At 39.0% G+C, this 21447-nt stretch overlaps 1 protein-coding gene across 1 annotated transcript in view; it reads left to right on the top strand.

Annotated features, from left to right (window-relative positions):
- CDK6 (cyclin dependent kinase 6) overlaps positions 1-21447 on the top strand; it is a gene marked incomplete at its 3' end in the record, with an annotated part of 127310 nt that overhangs the window by 28740 nt on the left and 77123 nt on the right. Inside the window, exon 3 of the mRNA XM_084281537.1 lies at positions 438-573. Within this exon, the coding sequence (XP_084137663.1) occupies positions 438-573 (136 nt within the window). The remainder of the gene's footprint in view (positions 1-437; positions 574-21447) is intronic.

Below are 21447 nucleotides of genomic sequence, written 5' to 3'. Positions count from 1 at the left end.
ATGTGGAAAGAAAATCAAGGTGCATGTAAGCACCCTGTATCTTTTTTCTTCTCCTCAGAAATGTTACTCATACTGGTTTTTGAAAAGCCGTGTGGTTGATGCAGGATAGACTGTGGATAAATATCAAGTCATTTTCTGTGTTAACTTCAGTTGCTCTGTCAACAAAATATTTTCTTTTCATGTAATTATTTTACTTTGATGAACTGATGATTCTTACTACTTAATCCTATTTTAGAATACCCACATGAAAGAGAGAGATGATATTATCAATGTATCAATAGTTATCTGATGAATCAAGAGCTCTTTGCTCTACCTTTGGAAAGTATTTTTTTTTCATTCTCTGTGCTATAAGAAATTTAAATAGACCTTTGTGAGCTGCAAGGTATGTCTATACTGGTTCCTTATACTTACCTCCTCTTTTTGTTGTCTTCTCTCAGGTTGTTTGATGTGTGCACCGTGTCACGAACAGACAGAGAGACCAAGTTAACATTGGTGTTTGAACATGTGGACCAAGACTTGACTACTTACTTGGATAAAGTTCCAGAGCCTGGAGTGCCTACTGAAACTATAAAGGTATTTCAGAAGAAAGATGCTGGATACTCTTTCAGAAAATATAAGATAGGAAGGACACAGAGATAAATCGTAAAGACCTTACTCAGGCAAACTGCATTTTAATGGTGTAGGATTTTATCATACCAAAAGTGAGTAAAACCCAGTCTGGGACATGAGTTGCAATGCAGCAATCTGTATTCACTAACTGAAGTATTCTCTTTGTAGTAATGTTGTACTTGTGTTTTTCTCTTTTAGATTTTTAAATCCCCTGACTCTCTCCCATTTTACTGCAGTCCTACCAAATGTAGCATCTCAAATCATTTAGAATGATCTTTGCTCACAGCTATGGGCAGATCATTGCATTACTGTTTAGTCCAATACTGCTTTAACTTTCCCTAGAAGGTGGCTGATAGAGTGCTGGATATTGCTAGAATTGATAAGATAAATTCTATGTTCCTACTCCATTCTCTTTGCTTTCTGTTTCCCCAAGACAGTCCTTCCCTTGCATGTCCCTCTGACTAGAAAGGTATCTATACATCTCAAGAGCAGGAGATGTTCACCATCAACTTGCTGGGAGGGTGCTTGAGCTCATTCTCTGCAGAGGACAGAGGAAGTGCTCAAGGAAGGGGGTAGCATGACCAGTTGTAGAAAACAGAAAGTCTCTCAGGAACTGGAAGCATGGTCACAAAGTTTTCCATCATGTCATCTCATACTCTGCATCTATAAGGGAGAACCTCTTCCCAAGATAGGAAGTGCTTGTATTACTGGTACTAAAGCATGTATTCCAGCTCCTCTCCTGGGAATTTCACAGTGAAGTGCTACACCAAGGATCATAGCTTGAAATGTTTGACAAAATGTTTAGGCCTGGAAAAAGAAGCAGAGGGATTGATGTTCCTACATTTTGATTACCTACCTAACAATTCTTTTGATTTTTCTTTTTCGTGATGAGAGCTAATTTATGCTTTCAGAGAAGGATTGCCTTGCATTTGTATAAGTACTTTCTGGAGGTATGTTGTGTCTTCTGAGTCTGGCAAAAGTCCTGAGGGAGGAAAAGACAAGAAAAGAAAACATAAAAACCTATCTGAAATTTAGTTGTTTTAATATTTTTTGTTAACAGCTTCAAACTCAGGAGTTGTTTGATCTTTCTGTAAAAAATGAGACATAACACTGATAAAGATCTTTTAACTTGTATCAAAGTCACAAATGTATAACATCAGCCAGTTCCAGCAACTGTATTTTTTAAGCCACCCCAAGTGGATACAAAAAAAAAAAAAATTTTGAAAAAATGGATACAGCCTCTATTCAGTCCTAGCAGAAGACTGGAATGTACCTCTTGCATTTGAAGGGCTCTTTTATGTTAACACTTCTACGGTTCTACAGCCTCCTAGGGCTTTGATGCTACCTAAGGAATCTGTATATCAAAGTACCTAACATGGTAACAATAACATAAAAGGTAACTGACATCCTGTCTTACTAAATATATTAAAATAGATGGGAAATAAATGACCAAGCCTCTGAAATTTCTTTGAAATATCTTCCAAGCTATGTTTCACATGAAGCGATCGGAAGAGGTGAGCACTGGATTGAAATGCTTCCAGTTTTCTAAAATCCCATTTTAAATTCACACTAGTAGATTGTAATATGTATGCACAAATGTGTATTTCATGGCAGTTCTATACTTGTGAAGGAAAGTGTTGGTTTTACTTTGGAAAATCAAATGTTATTCTGTTGTTGTGTCATTTCTTAAATTATGTTTAGGACAGGAATTTAAAAAGAGATCCAGTTGAATTAAATTGGACCTTGTTACTTTACTATTTATGTATCTTATCCTGAAAACACACAGTTTATGGAGGTACTTTTGCTGATAGTCTCTGAGGATTGATGACATGAGGAAAGTTCTCAGGGCTTATTCCTAATGCGTTTTGATACCTTTCTAATGATAATGTGTTTACGGATGTTTCTGGTGGACACTGAGGCAAAGCATAGTTCTCTTGGCTGCAGGGAAATATTACCATTTTGCAGTAACTGAGCATTTAACCCAGAGAACATACATCGTTAAATGACTAATCTGACTTTTTATAGTTTGGCTTTTGAGGTTAATATGGATTTGTACTTCATTTATTTTCCAGAATCGCAGACAATTTGTGTAGAGTATTTCCCCTTACCACTAGCACAGTACAAAACAACTGCCAGTATTGTAAGACCATCTGTTAAAGTTCTGTATGTGTCAGCAGCACAGAGGTACCAAATGAGCTGAGTAAGCTCTGGATAGCTGGAGCTGAAGGATCTAATATACCTCTTTGGCACCATGGTGTAAACTCAACAGTTATTAGTGGAACTTGAAAGACATAAAATTACTATGAGAGAAGTATCAGTCGCAGAAGATCCTTTCTCTGTGAGTTAACTATTACCATTACATACCATTTGAGGGTGGGAGACTCTGCTTTTGTTGGTTTGGGGCATTCTGGGTTTTTTTGTTACTAACTGTCAAGGAATATAAGTGACAACAGTGCCACTTTAACAATTTATTTTATGTTTAGAAGATAGTAGTCAGACTGTAGCAATTCAGAGAAGGTAACCACATAGATCATTTAAACATATCTAACTCTTTTGTCCTAATGCTGCTCAGCAATGTCTTTCCAATGTCTGCATCCCTTCAGCAGGAGTCATCCAGAGGATATTTTAGGAATATATCTATTGGTGCCCATAAAATAATGGAAGAGGGACATTGCCTAGTAGTGGGAATGCTTATAGAGGATGCAAGGCGGACTTGCTCAGCTCCCCTCCCTGTCTCCAGAAGCATGAAGGCCTATTTCTGTGACTGTAGCTCTGAGTTATACATTATTCTAGAAGTAGGTATTCTAAATCTTTTCTAATGAGGTACTTCAACTTTTCTATAATGGAGTGTTCTAGAGAGAGGGACAATGTGATCCCAAATGCTTGTGGACGTGGCACTCACCTTTGAAAGAGAACTATGTTCGAGCCTTTAAACTAATTAATATGTCTCTGTAAATCCTGGATTATAGTCCTGCTTCCCATATTAGACCTAATTAATATTTGTTCTATATGGGATGAATCAGAATCAGCAATGACAACACCTTCGTCTTGTCCTCTCCTCTCCTCTTCTCTCCTCTTCTCTCCTCTTCTAGCCTCTCCTTTCTTCTCATCCTCTCCTCTTTCCTTCCTGGGATACTCTTTAATTTTAGGGCAGTTTCTTTGGAAATGGAAGGTATGAGTTCAGTTTCCTTAGGACACATCTGTTAGTCATGCATAGGTCTTTGGTAATGTTAATGCCATTAGCAGTTGAGAGAGATTTGGCTCATTAGGAAGTTTTGTTAGTTGACATAAGGCTTGTGGAAATGGGAATGACACATCTCTGCCACAGAACGGAGATCTTTTTATTTATTTTTTCAAAGGTTAACAGGCCACTAGAGCATTATGATGTGTTAGTCTTTGAGACTGAAGCGTGTTTAAGCTGGATGATCACATTTTGATACAATGCTTGCAAGGCTGCTATGTGTTTTGGATCCCAAAGAATTTGGATATAGGTGTGGTTTTTATATCCCTAGTTACATTTTTAGTATGGAAATCATGGGCATGCAAATTAATTGAAGTATGTGCAGTTAAGCTTGGCATACCTAACCTACTGCAATGTATATAACAATACAGAACTTTAAATTGCTATGTAGATGTGATGATTTGGTATATAGAGTTAGGTGTTTTAGGAATGGCTTACTGGAGTTTTCTCCAGCCATCTTGCCAAGGAATCTTCGAATGAGAGAGGATAACAAAGTGTTAACAAGTTTCTTTTTGATTTTAGTAGTGAACAAAGCTAACTTTACTAGCTAATGTCATTGTAAGTAAAAAGGTGGCTTGTAATAGTTTTCTTATAATTCATCAGAATTACACATGCTAACTGGGCTGTGTATGCTTTCCATCTGACAGTCAGCAGATAAGGGAACACAACAAAGGTCTCTGGTATAGCAAGTGCATACATTAACTATTGTGGGGTGCTAGAAGACCAGGGAATGATCTACCCTCCTCTGTGGTCTAAGAATCGCCATGTCATTCACCACAGCCTGGAACAGGGCAGCCTGGAACAGGGACAGAACAGGATTTAATGTGTATCCTTTCCTCTGGTGTTTACTGATTCCTCACTCAACTGAATGGCATTTGTGGATATTGTTTTTCTGTTTCTCCTTCGCACAGGAAGCCTAGATCTCTGTCTGATTCAGATATCCAGATTTTGCTATTTAGATGCTACTCTGACCGTACAGCAGTGAACCCCATTTCCTCTTGTGGATTTATCTGATAGTAGCCTATAAATCAAATTTTAAAATACTAACTCAGTCAGTTTTATGTCTTGGAACAGAAGTTGCTGTTACATCCCTGTGCACTTCCTTTAACTTACGTTACCTGCTAGCAAACCAGGTGGGCTGGTCACGTCTTTGCAGGGCTCTTAGAATATTAATATGAAGATGTTACTTCTCAGAAAGCAAACCAGCGTTCGGTGTTGTGAGGTGAGTCATCAGCCATCTGCCACAGTTGTACCTCCTCAGTTGATCACGTATGAGATGTGCAGCAGATGTCACACAATCATGCAATTCTGAAAACAGCACAAGGTATTCCAGGAAAACAGATTCGCCAGCGCTGACACTCTTCAGAGCAAGGCTGTGTTTTACAACATCTAAATTAAAAGTCACTCCTTTATGCGTAGCTGCACTGAAAAAGAGCTTACAAAAATGAATAATGAATATACTAAGGGAAGAGCTGTTCATAATTTTTTCCCACAAGTATTTTTGTAGATAAGAAAAAAGCAAAGCTTAGTGAGGAATTGAGAGTCCAGAAATAATGGATCAGATCCTCAGCTGATGCAGAGAGGTGTAAATCCATTAGCTCCAGTGAAACAATGGCAGTTTATGGCTGCTAAGGATCTTGTTCTTTGTGCGGTATTTTCCAGCAAATTTTGTTCTGAAGCCATATTATGAATTAAAGAAGAATCATCACTATAAATAAATGGAAAACAAAGTGACTGAGCTGTGTTGTTACCGTTGGTTAAATCTTTTATTTTTTTCTCTGTTATCCTACTGTCAGGGGTTGGGCTGCTGCATGGAAGAGTAGCAAGAGAGAGAGCAGGTGCCCTGCACATGTGGCAGCTCTGAAGGAACTACACCTTAAAAAGAGGATGTTCTCCAAATGGTGGTGGTGGTTGCTCTTACAAGCACTGTCATTTCTTTCCCATACTGCTGCTGTATGTCGGGACACAGCCACATCTCCTTTCGTGCAGTGGTGGAGGGGGCAATGTACAGGCTGACCAAGGGGCTCGGTGGAGTCCTGACTTGAATATGAAGAAACTGCTTAGCGCAGGATGTTTTGAAAGTTAATGTTGTGTCTGTACAGTTACTTCCTTCACCTGGACCAACTTACTGCCACAGATTTTAATGATGGTGGGATTAAATATCTCCAAATCCCTACCACTTCCAAATTCAAATCCATACATTTTCAAAATGATGGTAGGGTGTAGTTGTTTTTTTGTAAAGCTGTAGCCCAAGACTGCCCAGACCTCCATTGCTTGCAAACTGAGAGCTCACAAAAATGCGAGGCACTCCAATAATTCTAAATCACCCTGTCCTGAGCAGAGTGATTTAAAATCATTGGAGCGCTTCACATTTTTTCAGTTGTTCCAGTTTGGAAAGCAGTCAAGCAACATTGTAGCATAATGCATGAAAGCAACCTGCCTGAAGTAATAATTTTAGTCTCTCAGAACAATGGCACAATTACAAATTCTGTCACTGAAAAGACGTCTATCAAGGACTCTCTAAATAGACATCTCAACCTACTTTTCTTTTATGGTCCCAACTCTCAAGGCAGCAGCGTGGTCCATTGTGGCTCTAAGGGATGCATCCTCCTTTGAAGTCAGAAGGAAGCCGGGGGGGGCTCCATTGTTTTCCATAGATGGGGAGGGCCAGAAATCATCTTTATTCAGGAAGTCAAAGAGAATTAAGACATTGTAGAGATTCTAAATTGTGGTAAGGGACAGAAAGTCAGTCTTTGGTAGAAGAGCATTTCTAATGAGGTCATTGCAGAATTACAGCATTACGGGCCCTGGAAGTGAAATGTTGCTATCAGCTCATTTTATTCCTCTTAATATTGCAGAGTTGCACTTTGATGTGATGAAAAAAGAAAAGAAAAGAAAAAAGAAAAGAAAAGAAAAGAAAAGAAAAGAAAAGAAAAGAAAAGAAAAGAAAAGAAAAGAAAAGAAAAGAAAAGAAAAGAAAAGAAAAGAAAAGAAAAGAAAAGAAAAGAAAAGAAAAGAAAAGAAAAGAAAAGAAAAAAGGAAGGAAGGAAGGAAGGAAGGAAGGAAGGAAGGAAGGAAGGAAGGAAGGAAGGAAGGAAGGAAGGAAGGAAGGAAGGAAGGAAGGAAGGAAGGAAGGAAGGAAGGGAGAGAAAGAAAGAAAGAAAGAGAAAGAAAGAGAGAGAGAGAGAGAGAGAAAGAAAGAAAGAAAGAAAGAAAGAAAGAAAGAAAGAAAGAAAGAAAGAAAGAAAGCAAGCAAGCTAGCTAGCTTATGAGTCTACTGTTCTGGATTTCCTTGAGATGCTCTTGGATTATTAGTGACATAGGGTTTTTGCTATTGGAACATCAATGTGGTAGCGACTGCTGTGTGAAATGCTTTGATGACACTGAAAGAAAGAAAGGGAGCACGTGGTAGGAATAATGCTCAAGCAGATGTAAAAGTGGGGCTAGGCTGCCAGGCAGCGTGTCACAGACAGTGCTGTTCTGTTCAGCAGCGAGCCAATGGCAGTTCCTAGGAGCGGGGAGGATTTTCAAGATGCTTTCCTTTGTCTCGTTGCGGTGTTGTGTGGTCTCAACTTGCTCTGCAAGTAAATTCTGCCTCGGTGATCAGCAGAAGCGTCACTCATGTTTTCAGAGTCTTCCTCTTCATCAAAGATAAGATGCTACAGTTAAAGTAATTAGGGGAAAGCTGTTGCAGCCCACAGTGTGCTTAAAGCAGCAGCAGAACAATAGACTGAAATGTTCAGATTTATCCACGTTCTAGATATTGCTTGCAAGCCATATGTTACTTTTGACAAGTAATTTGAAGGTCATACTGCAGCAGATGTGAGATAGAGAGGAGACGTTCAAAGAACTATTATTGATTTGCGCAGGGTAGATAGGAATCATATTCTTAATAGTAGTTTCTCACTAGCAGGAGATCAGGGCCTTATGTTCTGCATACGCACAAAACTATACCTCGCCCCAAAACAAGCAGGCAGCACTGGGGAGGAGGAGACAGAATGGCACAAATTGTGATGAGGTAGATATTTGGGAAACCCAACTGACATTTTATTTACTTGTTGAACCCCAGAATCTAATTGTTGAACTCAGCTGATCTGGGACTAGCAGCATTGCTATAGAATACCTCTCCCATCTATGAGAACCCCAGTTATTGCAGCTCAGATTCTCAGTACTAGGATATCCGCAAAGTATCTATACTTATTCATGGCAAATATACAGCTGTGGTGCAAAATAAAGATTCAGAAGGTGGCCACAGACAATTCTTAGCTAGCAGAAAATAATATAGTAATAAAACAATTTTATATTTATAAAACAATAATACAGTAATAAAACAAAACTCTCTTTTCCACCCAAGAGAAATTTAATACTCTTGCACTAACTGCATGCACTGTTTTTATGCCAGTGAGTAGGCAGGTTATTGTATCAAACAGTAAAAATTAAGCATGTTACTTTAATGGCACACTGATTTACTCAAGATATGTCATGTTCATTTCTCTTCCTCCATGGCAGATGTATTTAGCTTATGCCAGAAAATAAAGTCCCATACTGTCAGGGATTTATTTTTTTTTTTTGGGGGGGGGGGGCTATTTTCCTATGTAGAACTTAAAATTAACCTTAAGATTTTTTTAATTATTCATACACATAGGCATATATATATAGTTGCATAAACACATATGTACATATGTAATTATTGTACAAGCCCCTTAATATACATGCAGCAAAAAATGTTGCTATTTCAGCAACTGGGAGAAGAGGAAAGGGAAACTCACTGATTGTCACTCTACCATGTAGGAAGTTCATGATCCAAAAATAGCCGTGGGCCAGACGAGTCCAGAATGAGCAACCCAGGTGTTTAGAGAAGAGTTAAAAGTACAATACAAGAACACAGAAGGGGTGGCCCCACTCCTGTGCTTGGGAAGTACTTTGGAGTGTACTGTACTTGTATGTATACACATAAAGGCATGCTGCACACACACAAATGCATACACACACATGTATACACACACATGTATACATACACAGGTACAGATATCCACATACACCTGCCGATTCCCAGAGCCTACCCTATAGGCCTCTGTTCCATCTCACCATCATGTAAACCAGCATGGGTCCCAGCTGAGACTGCACCTCTCCCTCCTACTCGTGTGGGATCAGATACCTATGGAGACCCCCTGTTCAACTCGCCTCTGCAGGTCCTGGAACAGACACAGTTCCTCCCTCTGCTTTCCATCCTGTGGCTCTTGGGGACAAAACTGCAGAGAAGCACCAGCCGTTGCTGTCAGCCAGCTACATCCAGCTGCTGAAGCGACCAAAGCCAAAACTCCTGACACTCAAAGAACTTCTGGTGGTTTCAACTCAGTGTTCTCTGCCCATGCTATTCCCATTTTCTAGTCCTTTCCTCCTTCCATCCTTCGTTTTTTCACCTCATGTTCACTCTGCATTTATGCTGTATAACACTTCTTTGTTCTTTCCCTCCCTCCACATCTTTTATCTCCATCACTTTCCATTGCATTTCCCTTCTCCCCTCCTAACTGACTCTACTGCCATTAAGAAATAATATCATGGAACTGTCACACTGTTTCTCCACCTGGGGTCTGTCTTGTCCATTTTATTTGTGAGCTTTTAATGGAAGAGACTGTATGAAAACCCTTGACTGTACAGTGCCCACCATAATAGGTTGTCCTTTTTGGCTGACCTTTACACAATACCATGTCAAACATGAGTCATGATAATCATACCCTACACCAGCATTAATTGACTAAAATTGTGCTTGTCCTCTGTTCTGCTCACCCCCCACCAAAGCCACACTTCACACATTTACACAACTGCTTCCTTTATGTATCAGTGCTCTGTAATCAGTGTGTGGTTCATGTTACAGTTTTCTCAGGTTTCAAAGTGAAATCAAATGAGCTTTCTTCCATTTTGAGAATATCCTTCTTTTTAAGAAGCCCGAACAAAGACACACATTATTAGTAAGTTCACAAACAGCTGCCAGAAAACAGAAAATTAAGAATGGAAACACAAGTGAAGTAACAGAAATACTGTTTGGTGTTTGCTGTTTGTGAGACAGCAAGGGAAAATATTTGGGGATTAAAATGATTAATTTATTTGTAGTTTTAATAAAGCACATGTGGTTTTGTAATATTTGCCAATGTCGGTGCTCCAGAGCCGGACTATGGGTCAAATCCTTCTGTGGTGTAGCTGTTGGTTTCTTAAGGTTATTCCAGGAGTGAGTGTGGTGCAATACTATTAGCATCAGTTAGCAAGCAGCCTTTCATTTGTTTTCAAGTAAAGCACGAACAGTTTGCAATTAAGAAAGAGCAAATTACAAAAGCTTAAGCTCCTAGATCAAAATCTGTCCTTAATTTTTGGGCTGGAAGCCTTATCCAAAAACTCATAAAGACTAGTATTTTAGGTTCTTTTTACTTCGCTGTTATTGTTAGAGCCATATAGTACTACCACTTATGTCAGTATACACAAAACATCTAAAATCATGTTGGAATATATACCTGAGCCTTCTGGTTCAACTTCAGACCTTAAAAGAGAAACCCCAAAGGGAGCAGAGGCTCTGCTCCAGCAAAGCACTTAAGCTTCTGCTTAATTTTATGTAAACAGATTGCTCCAGCTTCGAAGAAGTGAGGTTGAAAGGCTGCAAATTGGAGGAGCTAACAGAGCAGGATCAGTTGTTATCCTTTTTTACTGACCTGATGAATTCCAAAGTTAGAGCAAAGAAGAAATGAAACTGTTGTTTCTGTAGTCTCAGATTAGTCATAAACATGTATTTTACTTGTATTTAAATGCTTTGTCAGATCAAGGAAGTTCCCTCAAAATGTATGTGTAAGCCAATAATCTTTGGAACCAGACTCCTGACTATTTACAAAAGTGTGTCATAGTTGGTCATCACAGTAAAATCACTCAGTAATGGAAAAGGGCTCTGCAGGATCATAGGTTTAACACAATGGCTTGCTTGTTTCTTGTTTTATTAATATCATAACTGTTCTGACCACAGAATTTACCCCATTTGCCTTTGCAAATCTTGACCCTTGAGAATACCCATTTAAAAGAAGCTGTTTTTTACCATTCTGACCAATGCCTAAACACCAGTGCACCATATCTTTATTAATGTTGAACAGTGTCTTATACCAAAAAGGGCCCATTGAAATGAGCGGATTGATTGCAAAGAAAGTTACTGCTCAACATTTTTCACTGTTGCTAAATATGTGACTTTAAAAACAGCACCATTCAGTTTTTTAAATATTTTTTAAATGTCTAATTTCTTTGATCTATGCAATAGGAAGCATTGCATTGTAACTTTAAAATGCCAAAAATAATCAAGACGTTATCCATCTTTTAAGAGCATTTCTTTTCCAAGCCAATAAATTCAGCTGCTGAATTTTTGTCCTTTGTTTTAGGATGTGACAGTTCTGTTGCATAACTACAATTAAGGAATCTCAGAAGGCTCCAAATGTTACAATATTCTGTGAATGCAAATGCAGAGTCAGTTTTCGTTCAGTTTTACAGCAGGGAAGGGGCACTGGAATGGCAGCGTGTTGCCTTTTTTTAACATCTAATTTATGATTCATTCTAAAATATTCTTTCATTTGGAATTAACTTCAGATATTCCTGTTCTGACAAGTAGAGTAAATATTTTAGCAAGGACTTTTTAGAGAGAAATTTTGACAGTAACATACTCCTCCCTTAATGTTACAAAGGAAATGCTTGCTATCCAAACCCCAACTCGGCATTTTAATGGAAATGGTTCCAAAAGAATACGTAGGATGTTACAAATGTAAAATGCATTTAATGAAAGAGTATACAGATGTCTTTCATGTATTTTAAATAAAAATGTCTAATTTGAGACTTGAGAAACTCAACAGTGATCTTTGAGCCATATGCTTGTTATTACAATAGTATGTTGTGTATAACTGTCATTCAGCGAGAAACAACACAGACCAAAAAGGAAAAGACATATAAAAACGTGAAGTTAAGGGAGGAGAGACCATCTTACAAAGCATTTTTGATTACGTTTTTGCCTTGATCAGAATATATCCCTTTCTTGTTTTTTGTTTGCTCACATAATTCCTACAGATGTCTCTATAGGGTTTATTGGAGACATAGGAAAAGGAGAATAAAGGCCAAGCTGCGTGGGCTATAGTGAACCAAAACTGCAAAGAGATGCATACTTGACAGTGAGTTTAAAATAAAAATAAACCACAGTTTCTTTGCTTGGTTTCTGGAGCAGAAAGTCGCAAAACAAGCAGAAAACTTTTGGTTCTTGATGAAATGGTTAGTTTAGCTTCCTTACCTCAACTGCTCTGAGTATTTCAGACTTTAACCTTCATTTCAATGAAAAGAATTTAAACCTACTTCAAATTAGGCTTATGTCTCTAAAGCTGGGGCCTTGCAAAATGTTTCAGAAGTATCTCTAGCCTTATGTTTGCATTTCGTTCCCTTACAAATGTGGTGGAGGTAACCTTGATTTGCTAGTTAGTGGAGTCACGCTTTATTGTGACAGAAAACTAAGAACAGTCCTTCAGTGAAAATAACAAAGACCTACCCCATGGTGATTGATGAGAATGTTGTACAAGTGAAATGAGCTGGAAAGTCATCATCTTGTCTTTTCCTTTGCCACAGGAAAAGCATAACAGAGAGATTTCTTTTCTTCTGGTCCTGATAAGGAGTCTAACGAAGCATAAGGAGAGGTTACACAGCATGGAAATGTGTTACACCCAGCTGCTCACTAGCTTGCAAAGCTGCAGTAAATAATACAGTTGCTATTTAATAAACAAAAGAAAACAGAAGTCCTTTGATAGTGATCCCTAGCCTCTCTCATTTGTTCTCCTAAAGACACAGTTTGCTTCTTCTTAATTGACTGTCTTTTTGGAATAACATGGAGTTTGATATTGTACTGTATGATTTGTAATGTTTTCTTTGTTGATAGGAAAAACAAAAGACATCTTTCTAGGGCCTGATTCAGCAAAGTACATGTGTATGTGCTCCAGGTTGTCTGGGTTGTAGCTAGCTTTATTCTCATAGCTTTTCCATGAATGGTTACAGTGAAGATACACAAGAAGGCATGCATTTTTCTTTTCCAAAATAACTCATGCAATCAATAGCTTTTTTTTTTTTTTTTTTTTTTTTTGCTTGTCACAAGTTACTGTTTGGAGATGCATTTGTCACAAGCTGCATTTGTCACATGCATCCTTTCTGACATTTTGCTTTTAAAAGATACTGCTTTGTGGATGCAGTTTGTTCCATTGATAAGCTCTTTTTACAAGTTAACTTCTACCATAACTTTAGCTCGTTATGAAAAATCTCTTTGCTTAGAGTTTATTCTGTTTAGCATTTGGAGAGGATATCCTGCCTGTGAAACATTGGATGCAATCTTCTCCCCTCCCAGGAAGACTGCTGACTCATGTTACACCTTTCTTCCCCTTCCCCAGTCATAGAGCGGCCTGGGTTGGAAGGAACCTCAAAGAACATCTAGTTCCAACCCCACTGCCATGGGCAGGGATGCCACCCACTAGATTAGGTTGCTCAGGGCCTGAAGCTTCACCCTTACCCCCCAAAGCAGAGCCAGTTGCTGTCTGTTGTGCTAACATTACGAAGTAGGCTCATTGCTCTTTGTGTCACCAGAGATGAAAATGTCTCTTTTTTTAAGAACCAGTCAAGTGTTCAAAAGAAAACAAGGCCAGGTTTACACTAATTTACGCTAATGTAAATCAGTGTCAGTCTTCTCAGAACTGGAGGGGCTATGGCCTGTGGCACTTTGGAGAGACTCAGCAGATGTGTGGGACCATATCCCACCACTGCAGCCACTCCTGGGAGCACCAGCCTACCTTTTAGAAACAAAGACATGCTTTGAGCAAACACCTCAGGCACATCACTGCCGTTTACCATTTGCTGTTTCTGCAATCCAGCAATGAGCTGCTGAGGCATGCTAATAACTGGCATCTGCTGAAATACCTTGCTTGCTAATCACCTGCCCGTGGGAGGCAGCAACCCAAAGAGATGAAGTAGGACCACAGAGCCTGAAAATGAGTGCAGGAGAGGAAAAGGCTGAGTGAAATGGAGTGCAGTGAAGGCATGAAGAGAAGGGTCAGAACAGGGGATGGGGCAGGAAAGAGCAACAAGTTGTATTAAGGGGGGAAAGAATGAAGTAAAGAAAAAGGTAGGAAGTCATAAAAGAAAGGAGACAGTAATAGACCCTGTAAGTGGAAGGGAATGAGCAGCCATTCTCCTCTTCTGGTGCTATGAGAAGCTACACATGCTTTTGGTGAAAACAAAAGGCTTTGTGCACTTGCTTGACTCCTCTTGCAAAATCTCTTCTCTGTACTTTGTCTGTAGGATAAAGTGCCTGCCTGTTCCCCTTGTAAAGCTGCTGGTTCAAGAGCTATTGATTTTTTAATTTAGTGTTAATACAATTGCAAATTAATTGCTTTTGTAAATAGGGAGAACAACTCAAGTGTCTGAGTGCTCCCAAGAAACAATTATGTTTTTCACTATGTTTGACTTAGGTGTGGTAAGGCATCAAAGATCCTCATCCTGGAGAATATTTTGACAGTTCATAAAATGCTGTAACACTATTGCAACTCTGTATGTACGATTCTTGAGTTGAGGCTCCTCATTAAGCTGGTTCCACTGTCTCCTTTCAGCTCGTCCTTGAAGAGCATTTTCATCCATAACTTAAATCCAAGAAATCTTTTCTTTTCTGTACATCTTCGGTTTTCTTGAAGGTTCCTACACCTTTATAACTGAAAGCAAATTCTAAATCTTTGGATTCTTTTTGGAGTACTTAACAAACATTAACCAGTTAATCTTTGCAACACTCATGAAGTAGTTAACCATTATCCCTGAATTTATAATATGGAGCAACAGAGGAAGCAAAGTTAAATGAACTGCTGGGACTAGCAGTCAGTAATTGACCCCAGTGTTGAGCCATTGTACAGCACTGAAGAGCATCATGATACTTCAGCCATGTGAGTGCATTAGAAGCAGAACAAAATTATTGAAAAGTGGGTTTTAAAAAATGCACAACTCACCTTTATTTATCATGTATGCCCTGGAGAGGTTAGGAAGGGATTGTCTTCTTGCTTTCTTCTCTGTTAACATCTTAACTAAAAATCATTAAGTGTTTATTATAAGAGCATCTAACTGTAGGCAATTTGCTGTATTTCAATGTCTGGTGTCATACTGAGACTTCTGTTTTAAACATCATCTACAATTTTCTGAAGGTCCTGTTGATTCTAACAGGTGTGGGAGAATGGAAATACAGAAATATTAAAAAGCAATGGGGCCAGTACAGGTGTTTGAAAACTGATGGATGTGTGTGCCTTCACTGGGCTTTGGCCAAGCCTGATATGAGGCCATCTTCTTTGTCAGCTTTAAAGTACCATGAATTACTATGCTGGATTTCTAGACTTCTTGATTTTAGCAATCAAAATGAATTAGACTCAAAGTCCAAACTCTGGAGCAACCCCAATTTCTAGTTCACAAAATTGACTCAGCTATCCCACCAGCCTGTTTTACAGTGCCTTGAGATCTTAAATATCTTTATAAACCACAAAACACCTTTCTTTACATATGAAGAAATGGAGCAGACCTGTGTTATACTTAGTTTAAACAAGTTTTCTGTTAAACAGAAAATGCAGGACTGGGTTTATATCATTGAAGGAGCCATAGGAATTAGGTGCTCAAGGTCTATAGGTCTATGTATTTTAAATGTTTGGATTTTTAACCCTGTAGGATCTTATTAAACTTTTGTTTTCCTTAGGTTTAATATATATATATATATATATATATATATATAAAACTTATTTTCTTGTTGTCATGCAGTTGTTTTGTAGAGAACATTTGCATTTTTAGTGGATTTTTTTTTCTTTTTTTTAAAGAGAGAGAAATTAAATAAGCAGTCTTGAGCCTTTTGTGTCTAGCCAAGGATTTGTTGGTTTTCAAAAAAGTCTTGGCTGAAATGTTCAAAGTTGCCTTGGGTGTAGGAGATCTGGTCATCCAAATCCCCTGGGATACTTCTAAAGTCCCGGCCTTTGTTGTTATGTATCAGCGTATAAACAAATCTCAGCCTTCTTGATGGCACCTGGCAGATAAATCCAATGAGAATTTCCGCAGAAATGTCAGCAATGTTGCCAAGGTGTTGATAGACCAGTAGGGAGAGTAGTCTGTCATAAATCTCTATGTATTTACGTAATTTGAATGCTCCTCTGGACCTGGATCCATGTGGTCTAAGCTGTTTGCACTTGATTTTAAGGATGCTAAGATGCTAGTCTTTGTTCTGAGGCTAGCCCTTGTTGTGCTCAGGTGATAATGTAGGACAGTCATCTCCCAGGGCCTTCCATGTTATCTCCGGTGTTAGCTTAAGTTAGCAGCCCTCAGAAGATTTACAGATTTACTCTTCTAGCAGACTTCACCTCCTGAGTCTGAAGCTGTTTGTAAAGCATTTTTCTTGATGTATGTGCACAGCATTGTTTCAGCTTTCTAATCACTGACCAGCTGGCTTGTTAGTGAATAGAGCTGTGGGCCCCCTGCCATATTTCATGTGAGGTCTTGGCTGGGTGGCCAAGCAGGCAGCCTGCAGCCAGTGTCAAAGCAATTCAAGAGGTATTGGCACAGCAGTGTCCCCATTAATTTCTTCTTGTCACATGCTGTCATGCAAGTTACACCAGAGAGGAAATGACCGTTAAAAAAAAAAAAAAAGTACGCTTGTGGCACTTGGTCCCCTCCAGACGTTATCCCCGAGGTTAAACAAGTGGATACAATTAGCTGCTATCCACAGACAGCTGCAGGGAAGGAGAAGCCGAGATCTGGGCCCCACAGCAACGTGTCTTTCCTGTTAGCGAGGAGTGTCAACTGTCAACATATGTCATATTTTTAACCCTTCCTGGAGTCTGAGTAGATTAAAAAGAGCTATTATGGCCAACAGCATCACGAAGGTGCTGGTAAATAGCTGTAGCGCTGAATGAGCAGCACGCTTCTCCAAGGAGAGGGTCTTGCTTGTTGGTATATTCCTTGTGAGGACAGGTGTGGAGGAAAATCAGCTCATCCGTGGTTGATAATTTACTGTCTGTAGACTCTGGCAGGGAGTGAGACAGTGATTTCTGTGTGGCTCCTCCCAGAAGCATAATGAAGTTGTTGAAGGGAGCCACATCCAGCTTTCCGAATTTTCTGGTTAGACTAAATTCTCTAATTACATCAGGAGAGCTTTCAGAAAGATTGCCACAAGTGACAATACACTTAGGATGTCCCAAAATACAGCTTGGGAACGCAGAAGCAAAGTCTGCAAAGAGGAAATGGCGATGTCCCAAGATGAGAGAAGTGTATACTAAGCATATTAGAAGGAATCAAAAATCTTGTTTAAAAACTGAAAGCATTAATTCTACTGAGAGGTGATAAAGAGAGGAGAGTACGTACAGTGCTCCAGATAGATTGACTTCAGCCAGCTGAAAGTTTGCTATTTAGCCCAGAAGGAATAAGCTCATAGCATCTGTTGCAAGAAAGCTGGCTTTTCTTGTTGAAAGCAGCTGAAATTATATGAAAGGTGTTCTCCAAAATTCAAACTGCAGTTCTGCCTGAGCTTTCCAGCTTGTTCTGGTGTAGCACTTAGATACTAAATTTTGACTGAGGTCAGTCCCCAAACGTGTGCCAGAAGCATCAGAACTAATGCACACAAACTGCAGATGCTATTTCAAGTCATTTGTATTGGGCTTACCAATCAGGTGAGCCAGTAAAGAGTTTGGGGAATTTCTTGGTTTATTTTAGTTCTCATCTCTTTTTCAGATGTTCTGAGGAATAAAAGAACAGAGTGGGTAAGAACTGTCAGACCATGATGCACTGTGAGATATTACTGTATCCAATATAGCGTTATGAAAAGCTTGTAATAAAGTAAAACTGTTAAAAGAAATTTCCCAGAAAACATCTGGGGATGTACAAAACTGTGATGATATCACCCAAAGACATGGGGAAAACTTCTATTTGTTTACTTATCTAGACTCAGATCTATGAATTCTGTTGAGCTGTGCCTTTTATTCATCTTTCTACTGGATGCAAAGAGTGGAAAGGTTTGAACAGTAAAAAAGGTTGTTAATCACAAAATTACATTCACCAGCTGTAAATAATTCATGTCCAAGACAGATCTTGGTAATAATGTCATATTTGCCAATTTCCATCAAATTAGTAAAACAAAGTTCCTCTCTGTTCTCACATGCTTTGGATGTATTTTCTCTTTAAAATACCAGTATCCAAATAGGAAATGTTGTATGTCTCATTTGCATGCTTGGTAGTTCCACCTTGATGGGAATTTTTGGTACACTGAATCACTGACAGTAAGTAGGCCAACAATTATGTAGTTTTCCTTTCAGTCCTGCAAGTCCTTCTCATCAAATATGAATAATAGCAGATGATACATTAAAACTTGAAATCTCTGTATTGCAAACTGACTTCTCAGTTGTTGAGCTATAAAATGAAAAAATGAAGTAGAAAGGCTTATAGCCACTAAAATTAATTTTGTTCTGTCTGAAATGAAATGCATCCATATGTGTATATATATATACATGGGTGTATATATATATGTATCCCACAGATGTACACAGAAGTACAAATTCCATATATTGGATTTGGTTTTTAGTTCACAACTACTGAGATCAGTATGAAAATCTGGCAGTATTAAAATACTGATAAAACAGACGTATTAAAACTGACATTTTTGAAGTCCTGTAAAATAAAAATCCAGGCCTCCATTTTAAGGGAAGCCTCAAATGGCAAAATACAAAACACTAAAATGTATACGTGTATGCATGTAGACAGACGTATACTTTTTACGAGTGGGCATGTCTGCAGGGTTCTTCATCATAAAAATTTTGTAATCCAGAAGTACTCATTTGCACTATGCTTTCTTTCTTATAGAAATAATCTAAAATAGACTAGAAAGAGGTATTATCAGAATATATTTTTTAATGTCTGTTAATCACCTCTGTTTTAAAGTATCTTTGATATGGTTAAGATAATGTTACAATTGAAAAATAATTATGCAAATATTTACTTCATATTTTAAAATAAATTTAACTGTGATTTAATTTTCAACAAATTGTTTACTTTTAGGGTAGCAGTGTACTAAATGCATTATTAGATCAATTCATTTCATGAGCTTAGCAGGTATTTTTGCTATTTCTTTCGCTATTCATACACTAAATGAATTTGCTGTTTTTTTCTTTCTGCACAGCATTTTATTCTATGAACAGAAAATGAACATTTTATCTTGTAAAGTAGATGAATAAGACTAAGTGAACAGGTCATTTGGATTTATTTGTCTCTATCTGACAATGAACATACTAAAATTGAATATGCTTTGAAGTTCAGTCTCTTAGTGCTATCTAGTTAATTAGCAGGAATATCACAGTAGTCTTGTCTTCTGAGGGGCGACCTTTCCTATGTGATTACTTCCATGGAAAGCAACAGAACTTCTCTGAGATAAAGTGTAACTTAGTCTAGGGAAAAGTAGGAGATCTGTACCCTTGGTTATAAATATTAAGATGGTTCATGTATGACTCTTGAGAGTCTGTAATGTGGTTGGGTTAAGGCAAAGAGCTTAGCCTCCTCCTCCCCTTTCTGAATGCCGGGCAGTGAGACTGATCAGACTAGTTTTCTCCTGAGAGGAGAGAGAAGGGAAAGGGCACAAAGGCAGGGATCCGTATCCCAGCCACTGCACCAGCTGCATGGAGAAGAGCATCCTGCAGCCCCACAGGCCATGACAAATTGCTTCACTGCCCCCACCATTGCAGTCACAGTGTTCTAGGTAGGCTGGTGTGATGGGTTGCCACACCAGAGTAAGGACAAGATTTGAAAAAGAAAATCACTGCATTTAACAGGGAGTCACTAAATTATTACTAATGCCTTTGGGATTCAGTGTAACAACATTAATCATGTCTTTTGCTATTCATGTATCTGTACTGTGTAATTCCTCAGGAATGCCATTGTTTTTTTGGCATTAATTAATGTTGACTGTTTGTTACAAAGTATAACCATAGAAGTGCTGTAATTATTCAGCTTCAAAAATAGGCCCCAGAGAATGTGAGAACTCTTTAAACTTTCATTCCAGCATGTTTAAAAAACATCCTTTAAAATGAAAGCAATTTGATGGTTGGGGGTTCTGTATAATCCTGTACTATACAAAGGAGGCCTCATCCTGCTACTCTTCTGCTCAGAGAAGGTTTTGCTGTTCAGTGAGAGGCATTGAGCCTTTTCATCAAACTAGCCTGGCTGATTCATTACACTTTGCTGTCTAAAACTCATCCCCTTTGTTTACACTTGCAGTTGTCTCTTACGCAAACACTCCTACAGGAAATGTTCAGGATGAGTATCCCAACACCTGCCATCCAAAATGGGGACATTCCATTCTGCTCTGCAAAAATACAAAAATGAGATACAAATAAATAGAATCTCTGGGTGAAAGATGCAGGTTGTTGTGCAGGTGCATGAGACACTCCACAGAGGAGCAGGAGAACTGTTAGGAGATCCCAAAGGATTGTGGTGTTTTACCAAATGTTAGCACAGAAATTGCACAGGAACATGAAAAAAAAATAAAACTGTGCTTTAGGGTCTGTCTGTAGTTGACAAGATCTGTACCATGTTGCTCTTTTTTGGTAGTATGAGCAAATACAGTAATGGGCTTCCACAGACTTACTTTCTCTGGTTGTGGGAGCTAATGTTGCTATGAATAAGGTTAGTCCGGATAAATGATTTTTCTTTCTATACAAACTAGTCAACAAGGAGGAAATGTGATCTTCACATAATGAGTAGCCATTCACATCTGTATGTTACCTATGCATGTGTTCTCTGAAGACATGTTATTCGTGATGTTTTCCTGCAGTTGCATAGCCCTGTGCTCCCCTTTACAAAGACAAAATTGAGCATCTTTGTCTTCACCACTGTGGCGGGTTAGCCTTGGCCAGCAACCCACCTCCCACCCAGGTGCTCCCTACTCACCCCCAGCCTCAGTGGGATGGGAGCATAAAAGAAAAAAGAAGAGCAGGAATGCAAAACCTTGTGGGCTGAAATGAGACAGGGAGATTGCTTACCAGTTGCCATCATGGCCAAAACAGACTTGCTTTGGTCTTAGTTTAGTGCTGATTAAAATAAGTATTTAACCACTAATTTAAGTAGTAGGAAACAGAAAGGCAAACATTAAAACAACACTGTAAAACAACACCTTCCCCCACCTGTTTCCAGGTCCCACACCACTCCTGACCCCTCTCCTGTCCCGAGTGCTGCAGCAGGATGAGGTGTAGGGGCTTACAGTCAGTACCTAACAGCTCCTTCTTCTGCTCCTTCCTCCTTTTCACCTCTCACCTTACTCCTCACACTTTTCACCTGCTGTAGCATGGGCCCTCTCCATGGGCCATATTTCCCTGAGGAATAGCCATCTGCTCCAGCACGGGTCCTCCAAGGGCTGCTGCTGTGCCGTGGAGCACCTTCTCCTCTTCTCTCACCTTGGTGTTCCCTCTGTTGTTCTTCACTCTTTTGTTCCCTCCTCCTCTCTCCCCCCAGCCCTGTCTGCCCTGTTTTAAATACATTTTCCCAGAGACACC

The sequence above is a fragment of the Netta rufina genome (genome assembly GCF_964035555.1).
Source record: "Netta rufina genome assembly, chromosome: 2".
NCBI lineage: Eukaryota > Metazoa > Chordata > Aves > Anseriformes > Anatidae > Netta > Netta rufina.
The sequence above is the reverse complement of the archived record's forward strand: the minus strand, read 5'-3'. Positions and strand labels throughout refer to the sequence as shown.